Below are 20140 nucleotides of genomic sequence, written 5' to 3'. Positions count from 1 at the left end.
GGGAAGGGTCTGAAAGTTGATAAAAGAATATGCTTGTCCCTTCTTTGTCCAAGCACAAGGTCTCTTTAGAGAAGAGTGAGCTCTTCTGCCACCTGGTGACAGAGAATGAGAATAGTGGGCCCTCAGATCCTTTCCAATCCCCTCCTCCAGGTGGCAGCATTGCCACATGGCATCTAGGAATTCACAGAAAAAAAATGAAATAAAGTTGACAGGGGGAAGTTTCTTAAACTATAAGGGAGCAGAGAATCATGTAACCATGTTGAGGAAATAGTCACCAAAACCCATGTGCCTTACCCCTAGCAGAATCAGGCAACTGTGGCAGGGGAAAAGGAATGCGATCATGCTGCTCTGGACCAGTAAGACTTGAGGTACTTATGTTCCCTCTACTTAGCTGGCCTCACTTCTCTGCTCCCTTTCATAGCAAAATTCCTTGAAAAGATTATGTACACATATTCAGCTCCAACTCCCTCTCAGCCTCTCCTACTTCCACCACTCTGCTGAAACTGTTCTTATAGATTTGTCAAATATAGTGGACAGTCTGTTCTCATCATACACGCCTCTCAGCATTTGACCAACTGATCATTTCTTCCTTGAAATACTCGCCTTTCTTGGCTTCTATGGCATTCACTCTCTCGGTTTTCTTAGCTCAAATGTCACCTCCTCAGAGAAGTCTTCCCTGACCACCCTATTTAAAGTGGCCTCTGCCAGTAACCCTTCATCTCATATTCTGTTCTTTGCTTCACAACAACTATCACAATCTCTAATTATCTTATATATGTATTTGTATATTGTTTATTATTAGCCCTTTGCACTATTTTACTTTTCACCAGGTTTGTTGTCTGCTTTCCATCTTTTCATGTGAACATAGACTTGATCTTGCTCACTGCTAGAATAGTGTCTAGCTAGCACATAGTAGGCCCACAATAAATACTTGCTAAATGAAAGGCACTGTGGCTGAATGTTCAGCACTTCTCCTCCTTCCAATTTCAGGCAACATGTTGCCCTTTGGTGACAGATATCTTTCCCTTTTTGTTTTCCAATATTTCCCTTAATGCTCTATTTAGCCAGATTTCAACCTGAGTTAAAATGTCAGGCAACAGGGTAACATTTAAACCATGATTTGACTCAGATCTAATGAATTCCCTCATGGAATGTCCCTATGCATCATTATCAATCGGAGTGCTGGCCTCTGGAACCTTCTTTCACATAGCCAAACCTATGTTTGCTCCAATGGAGTACATTTGCAGTGGGCAGAGAGACTACAGAGGCTCTGGGCTTAGGCAGAGGACCTAAATACATCCTCACTTCTGCTTTATGATCCATCTACCTATACTGTCACAAAGTCCACATAGTATTATTGAAATATGCAAGTTTTAAATATCTCCAACAACAGTTATCTGTCTAGGAAAACCTTCCCAAACTGCAGGCAGTCTCTCTCATCTAGGGTATTTAGCTCTTCTTCACAACCTCTCAGCCCAATAGTCATGGGAAGGTGGTTTACCTATACTCACTTCACTATTCAGGGGTGTGAAAATGTACAAAACTAGACAGGTATGTCTGTGCTGATGTAATTCTATGTGTGTAACTGTGAATGAATACTAGAGATCATTTGGTCAGAATATTTGCGGAGGAAAAAATTGAGATGCGGAGAAATCAAGCAATTTTCTCAAGAGGACGTAGTTAATAATAGCCTGTATTAGAACCCAGTTCTCGTAATTCCTAGTGCAGTGCTTTCTCCAGTGCAACTCACCAACTTATTCAGTCCCAGTTTCCTGCATTACTCGGTAAATCACTTTCCTTATTTGAAATCTCTTTATCTCTGTATGTTGATGTGTAAATCTATATGCCTGTCTTAGTGAGCATGCTTGTGAATGTCTACGTGTCTACCTGCAAGTATTTATAAAGCATATCACTGGGCGTTTATGCCCTTTCTCCTAGGGAAACCTCTGGCTAATTACCGTTTCTTATGTTGGCAGCAGTGATTAGGGAAGACCTTCTGAGTCAATCATTAACAAGCAGACTTAGTCCTCTCTCCAATCAGCTCTATTCCTGGGTCTTCATGAAACGGGGCAAGATAATTAGGGTGGAACCAGACTCTCCCAGGGTCAAACTTGGTTCTAGGGCAGTGAAAATGCCTAGAGACAAAGCTATAAGGGGCAGTGACAGATCAGCAGCATACTGTCTCTGCAAGGAGCATGTGCTCAAGCTGACATGGATACCATCTTGGTCTTCAGCCTAATCATTACATCCTATGATGCCAACAAGAAAGGTAAGTACTACTCTAGCCTAATCTCCTGGAAAATCCAAAGAGAGACCTAGAAAGTGTTTGGGGTCTCTTCTGGCAAATAGAGATATAGCCAATACTCAGTTGGCAATGCTTTCCAATCATTCTATGCGTCCTCTTGCAGGACTGCAACTTATTCAACCCAGAAAGATAGCTGTCTGTTTCATGGGTAGAAGCCTTCAGAGAATGTCTTGTTCATGTAACTAACATCAGAGTCCTTTCACATGGCTTTCTCTCCTGGAGGGTGCTGTCACAAATTCATAGCCCCTCATAAGATGTCTTCCTTTTTAAGGTGTTACATCCAAATATGTGGGGATGCTCTTGGGAGGGGAGAGCTAAGAAAAGGGTGGTGTGGAGGTGAAATGGCACCATTTTCTGCTCTTTGATAACTGTTCATTTAAAACATGATTTTTCAAAGTGTCCTAAACATTTCATCTCTGTAATTAGCTCACCAGAGTTAAGGCCAAAGAGTATAATGTGCAGTAGTAGCAAATTTAGCAAATGAAAAAAACTCACAAAAAAAAAGAAGAAAAAAAGAAAAAGAAAACTCACAACACCTTGTGAGTTATATGGCAAAAAGCATAAATAACTATGACGTATGGTTCCATAGAATTCAGAAAGATACCTTGTTCAAGGTTACGCTTAATAAACTTTCAAAAGTTTTAAAACAAGAACAGGAAGGAGAAGAAGTAATAACCAGTGTTTGAAGGAAAGGTTGGTTAGTCTTTCATTAATTAACTTCATTTAACTCTATTTTACCTCCCCACCCCCAAGGATAATAGATTGGTACTCAATTTTCTTATACTAGTCTAACTTCTTCTTGTATATACTTTTAAGTCTTTGGGAAAAATTTTTATATTACCAATTGCAAGCTTTGAGAGAAGGAACTACATTATTTTGTATCTCCCTCTCCAGTGCCTAAAATTCTAAACAGTAAAGCCTGACCCTTTTTTTTTTACTTCCAGAACTCAGAGGTAGCCATTGTCAAGTGGAACAGCTCCCTGGGCTCTTCTCAACGGGTATGAGAAGCACCAGGGATGTGCTAATGCCAGGTATGAAATAAGCTCTCCCTTCCTGAAAAAAAAAAAATCACTTCGCCAGAAAGTTTTTACTTTTAAAAAGATGCCTATCTCTCCCATTCCTAGCTCAGATCTCAAATACCCTATTTTAAAGATATGTATTCCCCCCAAAAGCTTTCTGGAAACCAATTTTTTAAAATATATTTTATTGATTTTTTACAGAGAGGAAGGGAGAGGGATAGAGTTAGAAACATCGATGAGAGAGAAACATCGACCAGCTGCCTCCTGCACACCCCCTACTGGGGATGTGCCCACAACCAAGGTACATGCCCTTGACCGGTATCAAACCTGGGACCCTTCAGTCCACAGGCCGACGCTCTATCCACTGAGCCAAACCAGTTAGGCCTGGAAACCAATTTTTGAATTAACTCTTATTAGCTAACGCATGGCTGTATAAATCAAAAAAGGGGATGAAGAACAAGAAGGAGGCAGTACTCAACCCTCTCTGCATTAGAGAAGACAATCTATGAGCATTTCTCTGGGCTGAACTTACTGCAATTACCTATCTTCATGGGATTCATGGTAGGAAGAAAGAAAGGCAGGTTTGTACATTAAGTACCATAAGTACATAGTGAGGGGAAAATCAACTAAAAAGAGACAAAAATACAGCAGTGGAGTTTAATGAGTCAATACAGTAAGTAGTTCAGCCATTCAGATTAAGAACCAGCTTCCTGTACAGGCAGTGTGGTTCAGTGGTTGAGTGTCAACCCAAGAACTGGGAGGTCACAGTTTGATTCCCCATCAGGGCACATACCTGGACTGGGTGCTCAATTCCCAGTGAGGAGCGTGCAGGGGGCAGCTGATCGATGATTCTCTCATCATTAATGCTTCTATCTCTCCCTCTCTCTTCTGTTCTGAAACCAATAAATATATGCCAGCTTCCTTTGTTCTCTTTGGCTTATCTCTTTGCAGAAGCTCAAGCAGAAGACAACAGGTCCACCTTCGTCCAAATTCTGACTGTGGCTACCCTGCAGTGCCTTGCCTCTGGGAGCAAAGTAAAAGTCAGCCTTGAATATTCAGAGAAAAGGCCAAAGGTCAAGCATACTCTAAAGAACCTGCGAGTTATTGCTGCTCCCCATAGAAACAGCACTGCTTTCCCAAGCTGTCACCTAACCCCCACATCCAACTTTCAGAATGGATCTCTTCTAACAGGCAAAGGTGAGATTGGAACATGAGGTGAAGGTAGGCATGACTTTTACTTATAACCCTGAATGCAGGTAGAGCTTAGTAGCAGCTAATGCCTCAAGGAAATGGATTATCCTCTCCTTTGGCAAATCTATGTCCTCTCTGAGACTGTTTTCTAATCTCTAAGGGCCCTTCTAGTCCTGACATGCGGCAATTTTCACATGCTCTCATTTTTGATGGGTCGTCTTTCACAATGGTTATTTGATTTTGATTTACTCTGAATGCACATAGTAAAATGTTCAAACAACACAGGTTTCCAGTGAAAAGCAAATCTCCCTTGTTCTACTTCCTCAGTCCTCTAGTACTCTATCCCTGAGGGAAACCCTATTAACAACTTACTGAGTTTCCTTCCAGAGATATTCTAAGCATGTATGGATGTATATATTTTAAACACATAAATAGTATCATATCATATACACTATTCAATACCTTGCTTTTTTCCACTTAACAATGTATCATATAGGTTGTTCCATATCAATATGTATAAACTAGAGGCCCAGTGCATGACATTTGTGCATGGGTGGGGTCCCTCGGGGTGGCCTGCGAAGATCAGGCCCTAGCTCACATCCCCAGCCTCACAGCCCTATCTGGCACCCTGCCTTGGCCTGGTGCCACCCGCTCACCTGCTCCACCATCCCGCCGTGGTCCCGCTCTCATCGGGGCCCATTGTGGCCGGCAGCACCTCCACTGTAGCCCACTGCCAGCACCGCTATGCCCGCCATGTTCCGCACCACCCCCTGTTGGTCAGCGCACATCATAGCGAGTGGTCAAACTCCAGGTCGGTCAAACTCCCACCCGAGGGGACAATTTGCATACTAGGCTTTTATTATATAGGATAAGTCTCATTCCTTGTAACTGTTGTACAGTATTACATTTTATGGCTATACTATCACCAGTTCCCTATGGATGGATATTTTGGTTGTTTCCAAACTCTTGCAAATACAAACAATGCTGCAAGCAATAATCTTATACATTCTTCTTTATGTGCCTACAATTTATCAATAGGATAAATTCCAAGCAGGGTTGCTGTATCAAAGTTTAATAGATATTGCTAAGTTACCCTCCATGGTGGTTGTTCGGTTTTTCACTTCCACACACATTGAGGGTGCCTGTTCCCCCACAGTTGCTGAGCAATGGCTCTTGACCTCTGCCTTAAGTTTCTCTGCTTCTGTCCTTCCTTCCTTCTCCCACCCATTCTTTCTGTCAACTAGTTTATGATCTATACATTAGTATTGGCAGTTCCCCCTACATACAGGCAATTCCCTAGAAGCTACTGTTGCACTGCTGGAAAAAATTAAATGAAACTTGACACTTTTAGAGAAACTGGGGGTTCACCAGCAGAATAATGGGGGGAAACTTTTAAAACTACCATCTGTTTAGAGGACTAGAAATTGGGAAATAAGTGGATAGGTTCTTGGGCTGTGGCCCAGTTATAGTAAATTATAAATCCTCACATGACATGAATGTTTTCATTCCTTTATTATACTTTCTAAAGTTCACATGGTAATCACTTTTGTGTGAAAAAAAAACAAAAAACAATACAAAAAACTCTTAAAAACTTAAAAACTTCTGACAGTATTTGGGGGATTTCAGTCATTCAGTGTTAAAGCAAATTAATTCAACCAGATTGTTCTCTTCCTAACATGTGACACCCCCACCCTATGAGTCAATGATAAGTGTGATGGGGAACAGTGAACTTAAGTCATTTTGGAGTCTAGAGCAATTTGTACAGGGTGAATCTTTCTTGGATATAATGCTATGCAGTGTTGGACTCAGAGCAATTAAGACACTAGCTTTTAGAGAGTTGGGACAGGGAAAACTGGGAGTTTAAGGGGAGAGATGCCAATGATCAACCTGCCCTAATTCAGCAATTTGCTTTGGGCTAGCCTAGGGTCCAGGGAAGGAGGAAAAGTTTAAGCCAGCGATTTTCAATGGGTGTGCTGCAAGAATTTTTAAGACATGCAATACCTGATTTTTAGTCAGGGGCACTGGCCTGTTTCCCTTAGTTTGTTAAATTAAAAAATAGCTGTCCAGTGTGGCTGAATAAAAAATTATACCTATTTATTTTTGTCAGATCAGCAAAAAAGAAAAAATCTTTTTTGGGCGTTCCCTGGAATTTTGGTAGTTTCTGTGTGCCATGAGATGGAAAAGGTTGAAAATAGCTGGTTTAAGCTAATACCCTGTACTATTTGAGCTGTGCAAAGAAAGTAAATGGATATTTGCAGGTTAGTTTGGGGATCTAATCATCAGTCAAGATACATTTCTTGAACAATGATGAATTGTAGACACCCAATTTATGAGTGGAATTTTGAAATATTGCCCCATTTGTGAGTATGAAACTGCCTATTCTGAATTCAAACTTACACTGAGTGCCAGGAAGTGACACACTCCAAGTACAGTAGAAATAAGGTACATGGTCAAATTTATAAGGTCATAGAAGAGATGCCCACTATAGACGGCATCAGTTTACACAGGAGAATGTCCCAGAAACAGAAGTCAGTACGTGGAAATGTTCCCAGAGCAAAGTAGGAATCTGAAATTGTAAGGATGAGAATGGACTGCAACACAGCTGGTCATCAGAAGATGTGGGTTGACATGCAATCTAGAAAAATATAAGATGGCGACTGTTTGTTACTGTTTTTGGAATTTGGCCAAGGAAAAGATCCTCTATTATAAATATTCTGATAATTGTTTCTGATGAAAGAGGACTCGTAGGTCTTTATCACGTCTGATAAGGTTTACACCATCTAGTTCCTATTCCTCAGATTCTATATTAATCAAGAAACTTTCCAATTATGCATTAGGTTTCACAAGAACCTGCAGGTTTAGAAAAGGGTATCTAGAAGAGAAAAACATCATACCTGATTCATGTGACAGACACATTCTCCTATGTAAATATTTTAATGTCATTTTAGTATATAGATTAGATTCCTTGGAATTTGACTGGTGTGAACTAATTCCTATGGTCTGTTTATCCCATGTGAAACAGTATAGGAGAAATATTACACAAATGTTTATTCTGATATTAATGATCACCTTGGACAAGTTACTTAATTTCTCCAGTGCTCAGTTTCTATAGGTCAGTGATGGCGAACCCATGACACACGTGAACTCATTTTTTTGGTTGATTTTTCTTTGTTAAATGGCATTTAAATATGTAAAATAAATATCAAAAATATAAGTCTTTGTTTTACTACGGTTGCAAAGATCAAAAAATTTCTATATGTGACACGGCACCAGAGTTAAGTTAGGGTTTTTCAAAATGCTGACACGCCGAGCTCAAAAGGTTCGCCATCACTGCTATAGGTACAAATGAGGGGTTTGACTACATAGTCTGATTTCTAGATATGTACAGCTGAGGTTTAGATCCAAAGCACAAACCCAATAGCCCTTTCAACCTGCTAGTATTATTACAGAATAGGCTCTGAAAGAGAATTCCATTTAAATACAATGCACCTAATGTTCCCCTTTTAAAATAAGTTATTTTTTAAGAAAGCAAAGCACCATCTCCTAAATCATCCATTTCATAAATTTTGATTTTTGTTTCTTTCATTAAAGTGGGGCATTCATGCCCAAATATCCTTAGCCAAAGAAAAGCTAATATTTCAATTCCATCATCACTGGGAATGGAGAGCTGTATTTACAAATGTGCTCCACCTTAATGCTGTTACCTAGTAGAGGAGATCTACTACTAGAGATGAACTGCCAACATGGATGGGCATTAATTCAGAAACTAGGCAGAAATAAAAATACACTGACAGAGAAACTAAGATGGCGGCATAGATAAACACCGGGAAATAGTCGCCTCCCACAACAATTGAAAATTAGCCCAAAGGACGGAGCAAACATCGTCCAAAACAACAGGAAGGCTGGCTGAGTGTAATTTCTACAACTAGAAGAAAAGAAAAGCACGCTGAGAGCCAGAGGAGCTGCGGAGGCTGAGTGCAGAGGTACGCAGCGGCTCGCGCGCGCGGAAAGGGGGTGGCACCTGAGGACGCGGCTGTCTTTTTGAATCACAAGCTCCCGACTGCTCTGATCTCCGGTTCCGGGAAGTCTCTGGGGACCCAGGTCTCATACGGGGAGAGGCTGCTCTCTCAGGCGGCAGCGGGCGAACTTGGGGGCAGATTTCCCTCGGAGGTGCTTGCAGCCATTGCCGGGACACTGAGACGCGCGACTCCGGGCGCGGAGAATCAGCCATAGCTTCTTTCTCCGGCCTTTTGCCTCCCTGAGACCCCGCCCCACCCGGGCTGCGGCAGAGGCTTTTGCATGTGAATGCCCCAGAACTTTGCAACCTGATAATTACCTAACTGCAGCCGGGCCAGCCAGACCCGGAACTTCCAAGAGAAGGCCCAAGGCCCCGCAGCGGCTTGCATTGCTTCACAGCTGAGCCTCTTCATAGTTCCTGCTGTGTGGCCTCAGGCAGGGGCTGAATTAGCACCTCCTTAGATCCAGGAGCCACTGTACCCAGTGGTCAGAGGGGGACCATTCTCCCACTTCAGACACAGCTGCTTCCCACAGCCAATTGGCCTGGAGGTCAATTCCTCCCAGTGATCCTACAACAAGCGAGGCACCAAGAGTGCACCAAGAGTGTCCACCCCGGGTAACTGGGGAGGCTGAGCCACTGGGCCCTACAGGACACCTGGCGCGCAGGCCACTCTATCAACACAGGGAAGCAGCCAAAATGCGGAGACAAAGAAACAGGTCACAATTGGCAGAAACGGAGGAGGCCAGACGACTGGATATAGAGTTCAAGGCCACGTTTATAAGGTTTGTCAAGAATTTTATGGAAACCGCCGATAAATTTAATGAATCCCTCAAGGAGTATGGTGAGACCATGGAGGTCATGAAAAAGGACCAATTAGAAATTATGCATACACTGACTGAAATAAAGAATACTTTACAGAGCTCCAACAGCAGACAAGAGGATCCCAAGAATCAAGACAAAGATTTGAAATGCAAAGAAACAAAAAATACCCAACCGAAAAAGAAAAAAGAAAAGAGATTCAAAAAATATGAAGATAGTGTAAGGAACCTCTGGGACAACTTCAAGCGTACCAACATCAGAATTATAGGGGTACCAGAAGGAGAGAGAGGGCAAGATATTGAAAACCTTTTTGAAGAAATAATGACAGAAAACTTCCCCCACCTGGTGAAAGAAATGGACTTACAAGTCCAGGAAGCGCAGAGAACCCCAAACAAAAGGAATCCAAAGAGGACCACACCAAGACACATCATAATTAAAATGCCAAGAGCAAAAGATAAAGAGAGAATCTTAAAAGCAGCAAGAGAAAGACAGTCAGTTACCTACAAGGGAGTACCCATCCGACTGTCAGCTGATTTCTCAACAGAAACCATGCAGGCCAGAAGAGAGTGGCAAGAAATATTCAAAGAGATGAATAGCAAGAACCTGCAACCAAGATTACTTTATCCAGCAAAGCTATCATTCAGAATGGAAGGTCAGATAAAGAGCTTCACGGATAAGAATAAGCTAAAGGAGTTCATCACCACCAAACCAGCATTATATGAAAAGCTGAAAGGTATTCTTTAAGAAGAGGAAGAAGAAAAAGGAACTCTTACCATTTGCCACAGCATGGATGGAACTGGAGAGCGGATAAATACCACAAGATCTCACTTATTTGTGGAATATAATGAACAACATAAACTGATGAACAAGGACTGATCCAGAGACGGAGAGGCATTGATTGGACTGTCGGGCCTTGGAGGGAAGGTAGGGGAGGGTGGGGGCAAGGGGGAAAGATCAACCAAAGGACTTATATGCAAGCATATAGGCCTAACCAATGGACACGGACAACGGGGGGGGGTGAGGGGGTGAGCGGGGAGAGGGGGGGTAGAGGGTACACATATGTAATATCTTAATCAATAAAAAATATTAAAAAAAAAATACACTGACAGATGAAGAAGCCTATTAAGTAGACTTTGCAACAGTGGCCCCAGAAGGTGGGAAGACATGCTATAGTGAAATACCATTATCCCTATGGTTAGTGGGCACAGTTCTACTTAGATCTCTAGGTTTTTCCTCCTCCTCCAATCATAATATCACTTAGTGTGCAGAGTGTTTTCACCTGCTTTCTCATCTTCACATCACCCGTATGAAATAGGTAGATCAAGGATTATCCTTTATAATAAAGAGCTAATGTGCTAATTAGACTGAACAGCAGAACGACCGCCCGGGGCTGCAAGGGCCGGGCCCCTTGCATGAATTTCGTCCATTGGGCCTCTAGTTTTATTATAACCATCTTACAGACAAGGAGACCAAAACTCAGAGAACTTAGGTGACTTGTCCAAAGTGAAATTTGCTTATCTTCAGCTCATCAGTCTCATAAAACATATGTTATCACTTCAGAGACCTGACAGGCACTATGCTGAAAATACTTCACATAATTTCCTTGTTTTTTTCTTTTGAAACTGTGGCTCTTTGTCTCTATCTTTGCTAACACTGCCTTCCTGATTACAATGAAATCAAGGATGAGTCCTTACCCTGTAATTTCATGTACAGTGTCTGGTACTGTGGCCACTGGTCTCTGAAGTAAAGAACTATCATTTTCACATGGACTTAATCAAGACATGGGAGAGTAATTTAGAAATATCAAGTAGGACTTACAGACCTCAATTTAATAAGCAATGATAAGAGACCATTCAAAATGGAATAGGAACCACTGTCTGAATTGGATTAGGTCAATTCTGGAGGCAAGTGAAGTTCATTCCAGACTACAGCCAGAATTTGTCTGCATCATCTCATCACTTCCACAGCTGGTCTGAGTCACCATCATCACTCCATTGGATTTCTGCAATAGCTTCCTAACAGGTGACTCTGCTTCTACCCTTGCCCCGCTACAGTCTCTTTCAGTGATCCTTTAAAAATAAAACCATCATGTCATTACTCTGCTCAAATCTTGTAATGGATCCCCACTTCTTTTTTAAAAATATGTTTCTATTGACCTGAGAGAGAGAGGCAGGGAGAAGGAGAGAGAAAGAGAGAAACATCAATCGGTTGCCTCCCCAAAGCACTCAACCAGTGATCAAACCCAGGTATGTGCCCTGACCAGGAATCAAACCCGGTGACCTTTCAGTGCACAGGACGGGAAAACGCTCAACCACCTGAGCCACACCGGGCAGGACTGGATCCCCATTTCAATCAGAATAAAACCAAAGTCCTTAAACTAGCCTACAAGGCCCTCAGTGATATGGGTTCATTTCCTTCAGTGGTTCTCAACCTTGGCTGCACATTAGAATCACCTAGGAATCTTTTTAAAATCCTGATTTCTGGGCCTCATCCTCCGGAAATTGTTTCTTTGTTACTAATGTTGTGGCCCCACCCCACAACAAAGAAACAGAATTTCCAGAGGATGAGGCCCAGAAATCAGGATTTTAAAAAGATTCCCAGTTGATTGTAATGTGCAGCCAAGGTTGAGAACCACTGCTTTAGATCCTTATCTCCTACTCCTGCCCCCTTGGTCACTCTACTCCAATCTCACTGGCCTCCTTGCTTGTCCTCTAAAACTGCAACATGCCAGACATCTCTGCCTATACTCTAGCTCTCGCCTCTGCCTAGGTCACTACAACAGGTCCTTGAATAACATCATTTTGTTATAACATTGATGGGAAAAAATTGATTTCCACTAGGGCAGTGATGGTGAACCTATGACATGCGAACTCATTTTTTTGGTTGATTTTTCTTTGTTAAATGGCATTTAAATATATAAAATAAATATCAAAAATATAAGTCTTTGTTTTACTATGGTTGCAAATATAAAAAAATTTCTATATGTGACACGGCACCAGAGTTAAGTTAGGGTTTTTCAAAATGCTGACACGCCGAGCTCAAAAGGTTCACCATCACTGCACTGGGGCCACTGTCTGTGTGGAGTTTGCATGTTCTCCCCAGTCTGCAAGGGTTTCCCTCCGTACACTGGTTTCCTCTCACACCCCAAAGACGTGCATATTACGTGACTTGGTGTATCTGCATTGCTCTAGTCTCCTTGTGGGTGTATGTGAGGGTGCCCTGAAGTGGAAGGGCTCCCTGTCCAGGGTTTTCCCCCGCTGAGTGGCTAGGATAGGCTCTGGCCACCCTCAACCCTGAACTGGCATAAGCAGCTTAGAAAAGAATTATCTTGCTTTTTTAAAATTAATATTTATTAAATATATGTATAGTTCACATTTATTTCAAAGTTTAATATTATAAGTGTTTAGGGTCTTTAGAAATTTGGTGACTTTTTTAATCAGAAATATGCCGTAGGAACCCAATTCTTGTTTATATCAGTTAGCCTATGGGACAACTGGTTTTGTTGTATGTCATTTCACCTTAAAGTCACAGTTTCCAAACCTAGCGACAACATTAGTGAGGACTTTCTATACCTTCCAGGTAACTGCATGGCTAGTCCCCTCACCTCCTTCAAGTCTTGGCTCAATTCTCACCTTCTCAATGAAACCAGCCTACACTGCATGTTGCCAAACCACTGCCCACCTGCACCGCATACCTAGACTGCTCCCTTAATTTCCTCTACTTTTTAAAATATTATTTTTATTTTTTTATTGATTTAAGATAGGAAGGGAGAGGAAGAGGGAGGGCGAGATAGAAACATCAATGATGAGAGAGAATCATTGATCGGCTGTCTCCTGCCTGCCCCACACTGGGATGGAGCCCGAAACCTGGGCATGTGCCCTGACCGTGAACCAAACAGTGACCTCCTGGTTCATAGGTCAATGCTCAGCCACTGAGCCATGCCAGCTGGGCACCTTCCTCTACTATAATTTTTTTTTCTTTGTAGCACATACCATAAAATTTACTCTATTTATTGTGGTCTGCTTCCCCCTCCTCCCCTCAACCCTTTCTCTCCTTTACTCCTTCCCTGGCTAGAATGCATCCAACTGATATATCCAAAGTAATGAAGTAGTCTCTGGCACATAATAGATACAGTATTCATTTTTAATTATTTGCAGAATGAATGAAATTGAGGAGTGCATGTAGCTGGGTGGTCTTTCCTTCTTCTTCCAACTCCTTTGGCTTTCCCCTATCCCCTCTCAGAGTAGTTGACTTACACTCCACCAGACAAACTTGGAGCAGTCATTAAGGCAAATGATAATATTTCATGCTCCTCCTTGGACTTTGGAGCCATCTTTTTAAAAGATGGAAACTTTGAACAGTGTTACACCCTCCATCCTTATTATTATTATGGCCTTAAGAATGATAGGCAAACAAGATATGGTCTACTCCTCCGCTTTGATCCTACATTAGTCAAAGGCCTCCTGGGGATTTTAATCCATATCTCTTATTAGTATCTCTATTCTCATTTACTCTTGGCATTATTTGGAGCTTACACCCTAAACCTATGGACAGGTCAATGGGGCTACAGTGAGAAGTTTAGTATCATCTTGGGCAGAGCTAGGGTCTTTTGTCAGATAAAATCAAATGCAGGATAAAGTTTTCTCAGTTGTCCTTTCATTCTTTCTGTTTTTATAGCTTTTTTACCAGGGATCTTCCAATGTAAGGTCTACTCAGCAATGAAGACTTCATTAGAGGCTTTTCCCACCACTACCACCTCCATAACTCCAGGGAATAAAGAAGGAGAGAAAACTACAAGTATTGATGATTTTTCTACCCCTTTGAAACAACAAGGTACAGAATAAGTAATGGTGAGACAAGAACAGAAAGAAAAACATTTTTAACCCCAACATTAGCCTGGGTCTCCTAGGATTTTCCTGGAGGTTGAGAAGTTACACAGAGTTTCTATTAGAAAAACCACTCCATTTCTTATGGAAAAAATCAGTTTCTCTATAAAGAAGGTCCCAGAAATGTTTGTAGTTTAATACTTGATAATAATAAATGACTGTTACTGCTTTATGTATTTACTATTCTACACTTTTTATCATTGCTTTAGAGTGTACTCTATTTATAAGAAAAGTTTGCTGTAAAACAGTATGTTGTGTTAAGCCAGCAGCAGCCTCATACATCCTGTGTTTACTGTCTCTTGATTATACCCTTTTCTCTTGTGCTTGATTTAATCTCAGGTTGTTTTATAAATTTTGTGTAGCTTGAATGTACAGTGTTGTACCAAGTCTACAGTAGTGTACAGTAATGTCCTAGATCTTCACATTCACTCACCCACTCACTCACTGACTCACCCAGAGCAACTTCCAGATGTGCAAGCTCCATTCATGGTAAGTGCCCTGCGTAGACATACCATGTTTTATCTTTTACACTGTATTTTTACTGTACCTTTTCTATACACAAATACCAATGTGCTACAATTGCCTACAGTACTCAATACAGTAACGTGCTGTATAGGAGCAATACACTATACCATATGGCCTAGGTGTGTAGTAGGCTATACCATCTAGGTAGTGTAAGTGCACGCTCTCATTTTTGCTCAGTGATGGAATTGCCTAATGATGCATTTCTCAGAATGTATCCCGGTTGTTAAGGGGCATATGACTGTACTAATAGTGCTTACCTCAACACCAATGAGCTAATCTTGCATCCAGATTTGGGGACAGAATGAAATGTATTTATGTGGTAGGTAAAAAAACCAGCCACTGCATGTATAGACAGGCGACATTTACACACTAAGCAATTATTATACTGATGGCAACAACCAAGTGCATTTTTCATCTGCGCGGCTTTTAGAAATGAGCTTCCCTAAATTGGCCAGAACTCAAATTGTGTAAGATTCTGGCTTGGGTTACATCCTAGTTCCTACCGGGAGAAGAATAAATATGAGACTAGTAATAACAAGATGCATATAAGCCATTTGTCCCCAAATGTGACTTCTGACCCAGGAGCAATGCCAACTCACCTTTGTTCCTCCTATGCCCCACTAAAGCCACGAGGAGCAAAGGAGGGTGATTTTCTAGGTAGAGACCCTAAGAGGGCTGCTGGTGAAAGAAGAGTTTAGAACTCCTTGGGCACTCCCACCCCCTTTCCTCTCTTGAGAGCAGTGCAAGAATGGGTCCTACTTGATCATGGAAAAATCCCAAATCCCAGGGAAGGTGACTCTCTGAGATTGGAGCAGAGCCCATGATGCCCACCCGACTCCTGACTCCAAGTCTGAACTGGAAACTGGGCCTCCGCCTCTGAATCTAGCTGGACCCCTCTTAGTCATGTGAGCCAAGAGTCCTTCAAATCAGAGGGTTGATCTCTTCCCTCTCTCAAATTCTCTTTCTCCCTCTTCTACTCCTCTCTCTCCTTTTAGACACAGATGAAAATCTAGAGAAGAGGCAGAAATGGAGCATTGCGGTCAAATTTCTGATTGCTGGCACTCTGTTGTTCAGTGGAATCGCTATTACAGTGTTTGTCATTTTTGAAGTTCCATGTCCTGTAAGTTTGCTGATGTATTGGGTCCTTGGGTTTGATCTATAAAAAATCTCCTTTTCCAGAGGCAGGTTGGCATAATAAGAAAAACATACTGTAGACTTTGGAGTTTGGACAGACCTACCACTCACATTCACTGAGTGGCTTTGAGAAAGTTGCTTGACTTGTCCAACCTCAGTAGTCTCATCTTTAAAATGGGACTAATGATATTTGCCTCTTATGGTGGTTATGAGGTTAACTGAGATCCTGTGTGACAGGTGCCTGGCACATAGTAGGTCCTTGCTAAATGTGAGTTCCTTTCCTTTGCTGTACTTGTACATTCTCTAGAGAGGATAGAGCCAATAGGACAGAATAGTTTCTTTAGAAGAGATAATTTTCTTTAAATGGCCCAAAATGAGATTTGGAAGATAATCAAATGCATACCAGCCACCTAAAGTTAATACCAGTCATTTTTCTCCCCTCAGTGTCAATGCCTAAGAACCAGAGAACTATGCCAATGCCGGCGATTGTGGGGAAGGCAAAGGAAGGAAGGCCAACAACCTGAGGCAGCTGAATCCCAGCCTCACTCTCAGCCAGAGAAGGAAAGTGTTCTCTGTATGGTTTGTGCATTTGCTCGGAGAAAATGGGGCTAACATAAGTGCTGGGAGACAGGATGCTGCTTCTGTTACGAAGCAAATGTAGTTGATTGTTTTATGTGTCAGGAAATAGGTAGGTATTTGTATGCTATTTTCTTACCATTAGCCCAGCCATAACACGGTAGGGTACATACTGAAATGCAGATTCCTGGGCCCCCGATATAATGAATCAGCAGAATGAATCAGGAATTTTTAACATGCTCCCTATGTAGAGGTGAATTTACTGTAAAATTAATGATGCTTAAGCTTCAGGAACCATGGGACCTTGTATCCAATTTTGTATTTTAAAAAGTATATCATTTTTCTTTTTTTAAATGTTTTACTGATTTCATTTTTTGTTGTTATTAATCTTCATCTGAGGAAATTTTTTCCATTGATTTTTAGAGAGAGTGGAAGGAAGGGGGAGAGACAGAAAGAGAGAAACATTGATGTGAGAGAGACACATCAATTGGTTGCTTCCCACATGCGCCCTGACCAGAGCAGGGGATGGAGCCTACAACCGAGGTACGTGCCCTTGACTGGAGTCGAACCCCAGACCCTTCAGTCTGAGGGCTGTCGTTCTATCCACTGAGCCAAACCGTCTAGGGCTTTATTAATTTCAGAGAGAGGAAGAGAGAAATAAGAAATATCAATAATTAGAGAGAATCATCTATCAGTATGCCCCTTACTGGGATGGATCCCGCAACCCATGCATGTGCCCTGACTGGGAATCAAACTGTGACCTCCTGGCTCATGGGTTAAAGCTCAGTCACGGAGCCACTCCTGCTAGGCTGTTTTCTTTTTCTTAAGAAAAGCTCCCCCAAACCTATAAGAGCTTCAGGGACCACAACTATGTGTCCATCCTTGCCCTTACATAACTCTTACATACACCAAAGTTTAGGAACCACTACACTTGAACACAGTTTGATTTTTGGCAAAACAGCTTTTTTCCTCCATACCCTTGGGTTTCCTGACAAGATTATAAATTCATGTTGCCCTTTAGTGTCTGAAACAGACACTACCTGACTGGTTCAGCTCAGCTGCTTTAAATCCAATTTCCCCATGAAGAGTGGATTCAGCCTTCGCATATAAGAAATTGATGGGCACCTTCTCCACAACAACTACAAGACAAAGAGACTAGGTCTCCAATACTTTCTAAATTACCATTCTTTCTAAGAATGGTACCCACTTTTGTAGAATTACAGCATTAAGAATGGGTCTCAAAGATTAAGTGTCCAGGATGGTACACATGCTGCTACCCTTTAATTCTGTGTTGGCTGCACATATCAATAATCAACCATAGTGCAACTAGAAGATGAGTAAGTTCTGGAAATCTAATGCATAGAATAGTGAGTACAGTCAACAATACTGTATTATGTACTTCAAAATTTCTAAGAGACTAGATCTTAAATGTTCTCACCACAAAAAAGAAAAGATAATTATGTTCCGTGATGGAGGTGTTAGCTAAAGCTACAGTAGTAATCATATTACAATACATAAATGTCAAATCAACACATTGTACACCTTAAACTTACACAATGTTAATATGTCAATTATATCTCAATTTTTAAGAAATCAAGCACAGCACTCTTTCCACCCAGGAATGGTATCAGAATCTTTCTTATCACATTGCATCAGATACTCAATGCCAACTTATTTGTCATCTCTAGATTAGGTTAATATTTTTCATAATTTTGTTTCTTTTATATATATATATATTTTTTTTTCTTTATTGATTTCAGAGAGGAAGGGAGAAGGAGAGAGAGAGATAGAAACATCAATGATGAGAGAGAATCATTGATTGGCTGCCTCCTGCACACCCCACACTGGAGATCAAGCCCGCAACCTGGGCATGTGCCCCTGGCTGGAATCGAACCTGAGACCCTTCAGTCCGCAGGCCAATGCTCTATCCACTGAGCCAAGCCAGCTAGGGCATTGTTTCTTCTAATATTGGATGATGAGCTCATGTAAATTAGTATGATTTTATCATCTGGTATATTTTTAGTTCTTTACTCCAATCTACATTATCATTTCTACTGAATATTGGAAAAAACTGGTCTGAAGAGGACTATAAAGTTTAGTTTAGAATTACAGGAAACCATGAAGCAGCAACTCTGAATTTTTCCCATGAACAAAATAAGCTGCTAAATAATAAAAGAAATTAATAAAAATAGTAATAAGTAATTTTATACAAATTGCCTTATTTGAGCCACATAGAAATCATGGGAGGGAGCTAGGACAGAAATATACATTTTTATTGATACTTACACTGATGCCCAGAGAGGTTATGTGACATTGCCAAGGTCACACAGGTGGTAGAAACAGAACTGAAGTCCAGGTCTTTTCATTCCTATACTGGATTTACTGGCTTATTCATCTATTCCATAAAATTTTACCGAAAGTGCCAATTTTACTTCTGTGTGCCAAGTTCCCACTTTCCAGAGGCTTACAGTCTATGTTCATAACAAGTTAGCATTTAGAAAGTACATACAAAATCAGATGGGGCATGGAGTCAGGTGTAGTGAGAATGGAAAAGGATTAGTAAAAAATATTTGGTCCCTTAGACCTAGGTCTCTGCTGCTTTTCCAACAGAGTGAGATTGTTTGGGCCTGATTCAAGGAATGAAGTAGAATTGTTGTGCAGCTGGGATCAAAAGTATCTGCAGACCCAGGGCCTTTTCCATCCAAGGCAAATAGGTCAAGTAAGGGGTAGATGGGGCTCTTTGCTGGTAGGTTATAGGGTCCAACAAATTGTAGGTTTTCATACTAAGTGCACCTTGCAGATACTTTCTCTGTGTAAGCACAATAACTTTCCCTAGAATTATTGGGAAGCAAAGAGGAAAAATGATGAGTACTTGGAATTATACAGGGTTTTGTACTTAGCTATTTTTTGGCGGTACATTAAAAAATACCCATTTGCATCCTTCTTTATCTTTCCTATTTTCTTTTGATCTCTAGGTTGGACAAAATGCTCCCAACTCAAACTCAACGAAAGCTGCCGGAATCACTGTTATCCACCAGACATACTTCTGAGAAGTTCTGCTCTGTCTCACACACTGCATGATGGATACTATACTGTCTTCTCACTATTATTAATCAAGATGGGCAGATTCTTGCCATTTCTGCACTTGTATCTTCAGCAGGAACATTGCAATCAATCAGTAATGCCAGGCCAATGAAGGGGGAGCCTGGGCTTATCAATCAATTATCCTCATGCCACTGGTACTGAGTCACAAGCCTCTGAGATTCACTTTGTACTTCCACAAAAAGTGGATATCTTCTCATCCCATCAAGTGAAAACAGAAAGTCTTCCCTAAAAGGTTTAAACACAGCCTCCAAGGAATGGCGAAGAGCAGCCACAAGTGTGGCACAGTTCACCAACTCCTCTGTTATCTTCACGGCTGACTTCATGCTCACTGACTCTCAACTGGCTTAGGGTGGTGGTTCTGTTTTCCCAAGGTTTTATGATTGAGCCTCTGCCACCACAAGTAGCTATGAACACACTGATGATGAAGGGAATGTGAATTTAAGCATTCCAAGGTGCTTAGAGACTGCATATCATAGGACCCATATGAGGTCTCCTGATAATGCAGAGTTCCTAAAGTGGCCCTGATACTGTACCCTACCATAGAGTGAGCAGTGTACATTCT

General features: G+C 41.4%; 1 protein-coding gene across 1 annotated transcript; it reads left to right on the top strand.

The window, feature by feature from the left end:
• Positions 1 to 2211: 2211 nt before the first annotated feature.
• Positions 2212 to 19523, top strand: LOC308531848 (uncharacterized protein C17orf78; the record flags this gene model as incomplete). The annotated part of the gene is made up of 6 exons (XM_081108946.1): positions 2212 to 2269; positions 3250 to 3336; positions 4276 to 4521; positions 14030 to 14149; positions 15759 to 15883; positions 19449 to 19523. The coding sequence occupies 6 exons, from the start codon at positions 2212 to 2214 to the stop codon at positions 19521 to 19523; spliced, it is 711 nt and encodes a 236-aa protein (XP_080965072.1).
• Between the last annotated feature and the right edge of the window lie 617 nt (positions 19524 to 20140).

This window comes from Myotis nattereri (assembly GCF_964212035.1).
Source record: "Myotis nattereri genome assembly, chromosome: 16".
Taxonomy (NCBI): Eukaryota; Metazoa; Chordata; class Mammalia; order Chiroptera; family Vespertilionidae; genus Myotis; species Myotis nattereri.
Note: the sequence above shows the minus strand (reverse complement) of the source record. Positions and strands in the feature narration are given on the sequence as shown.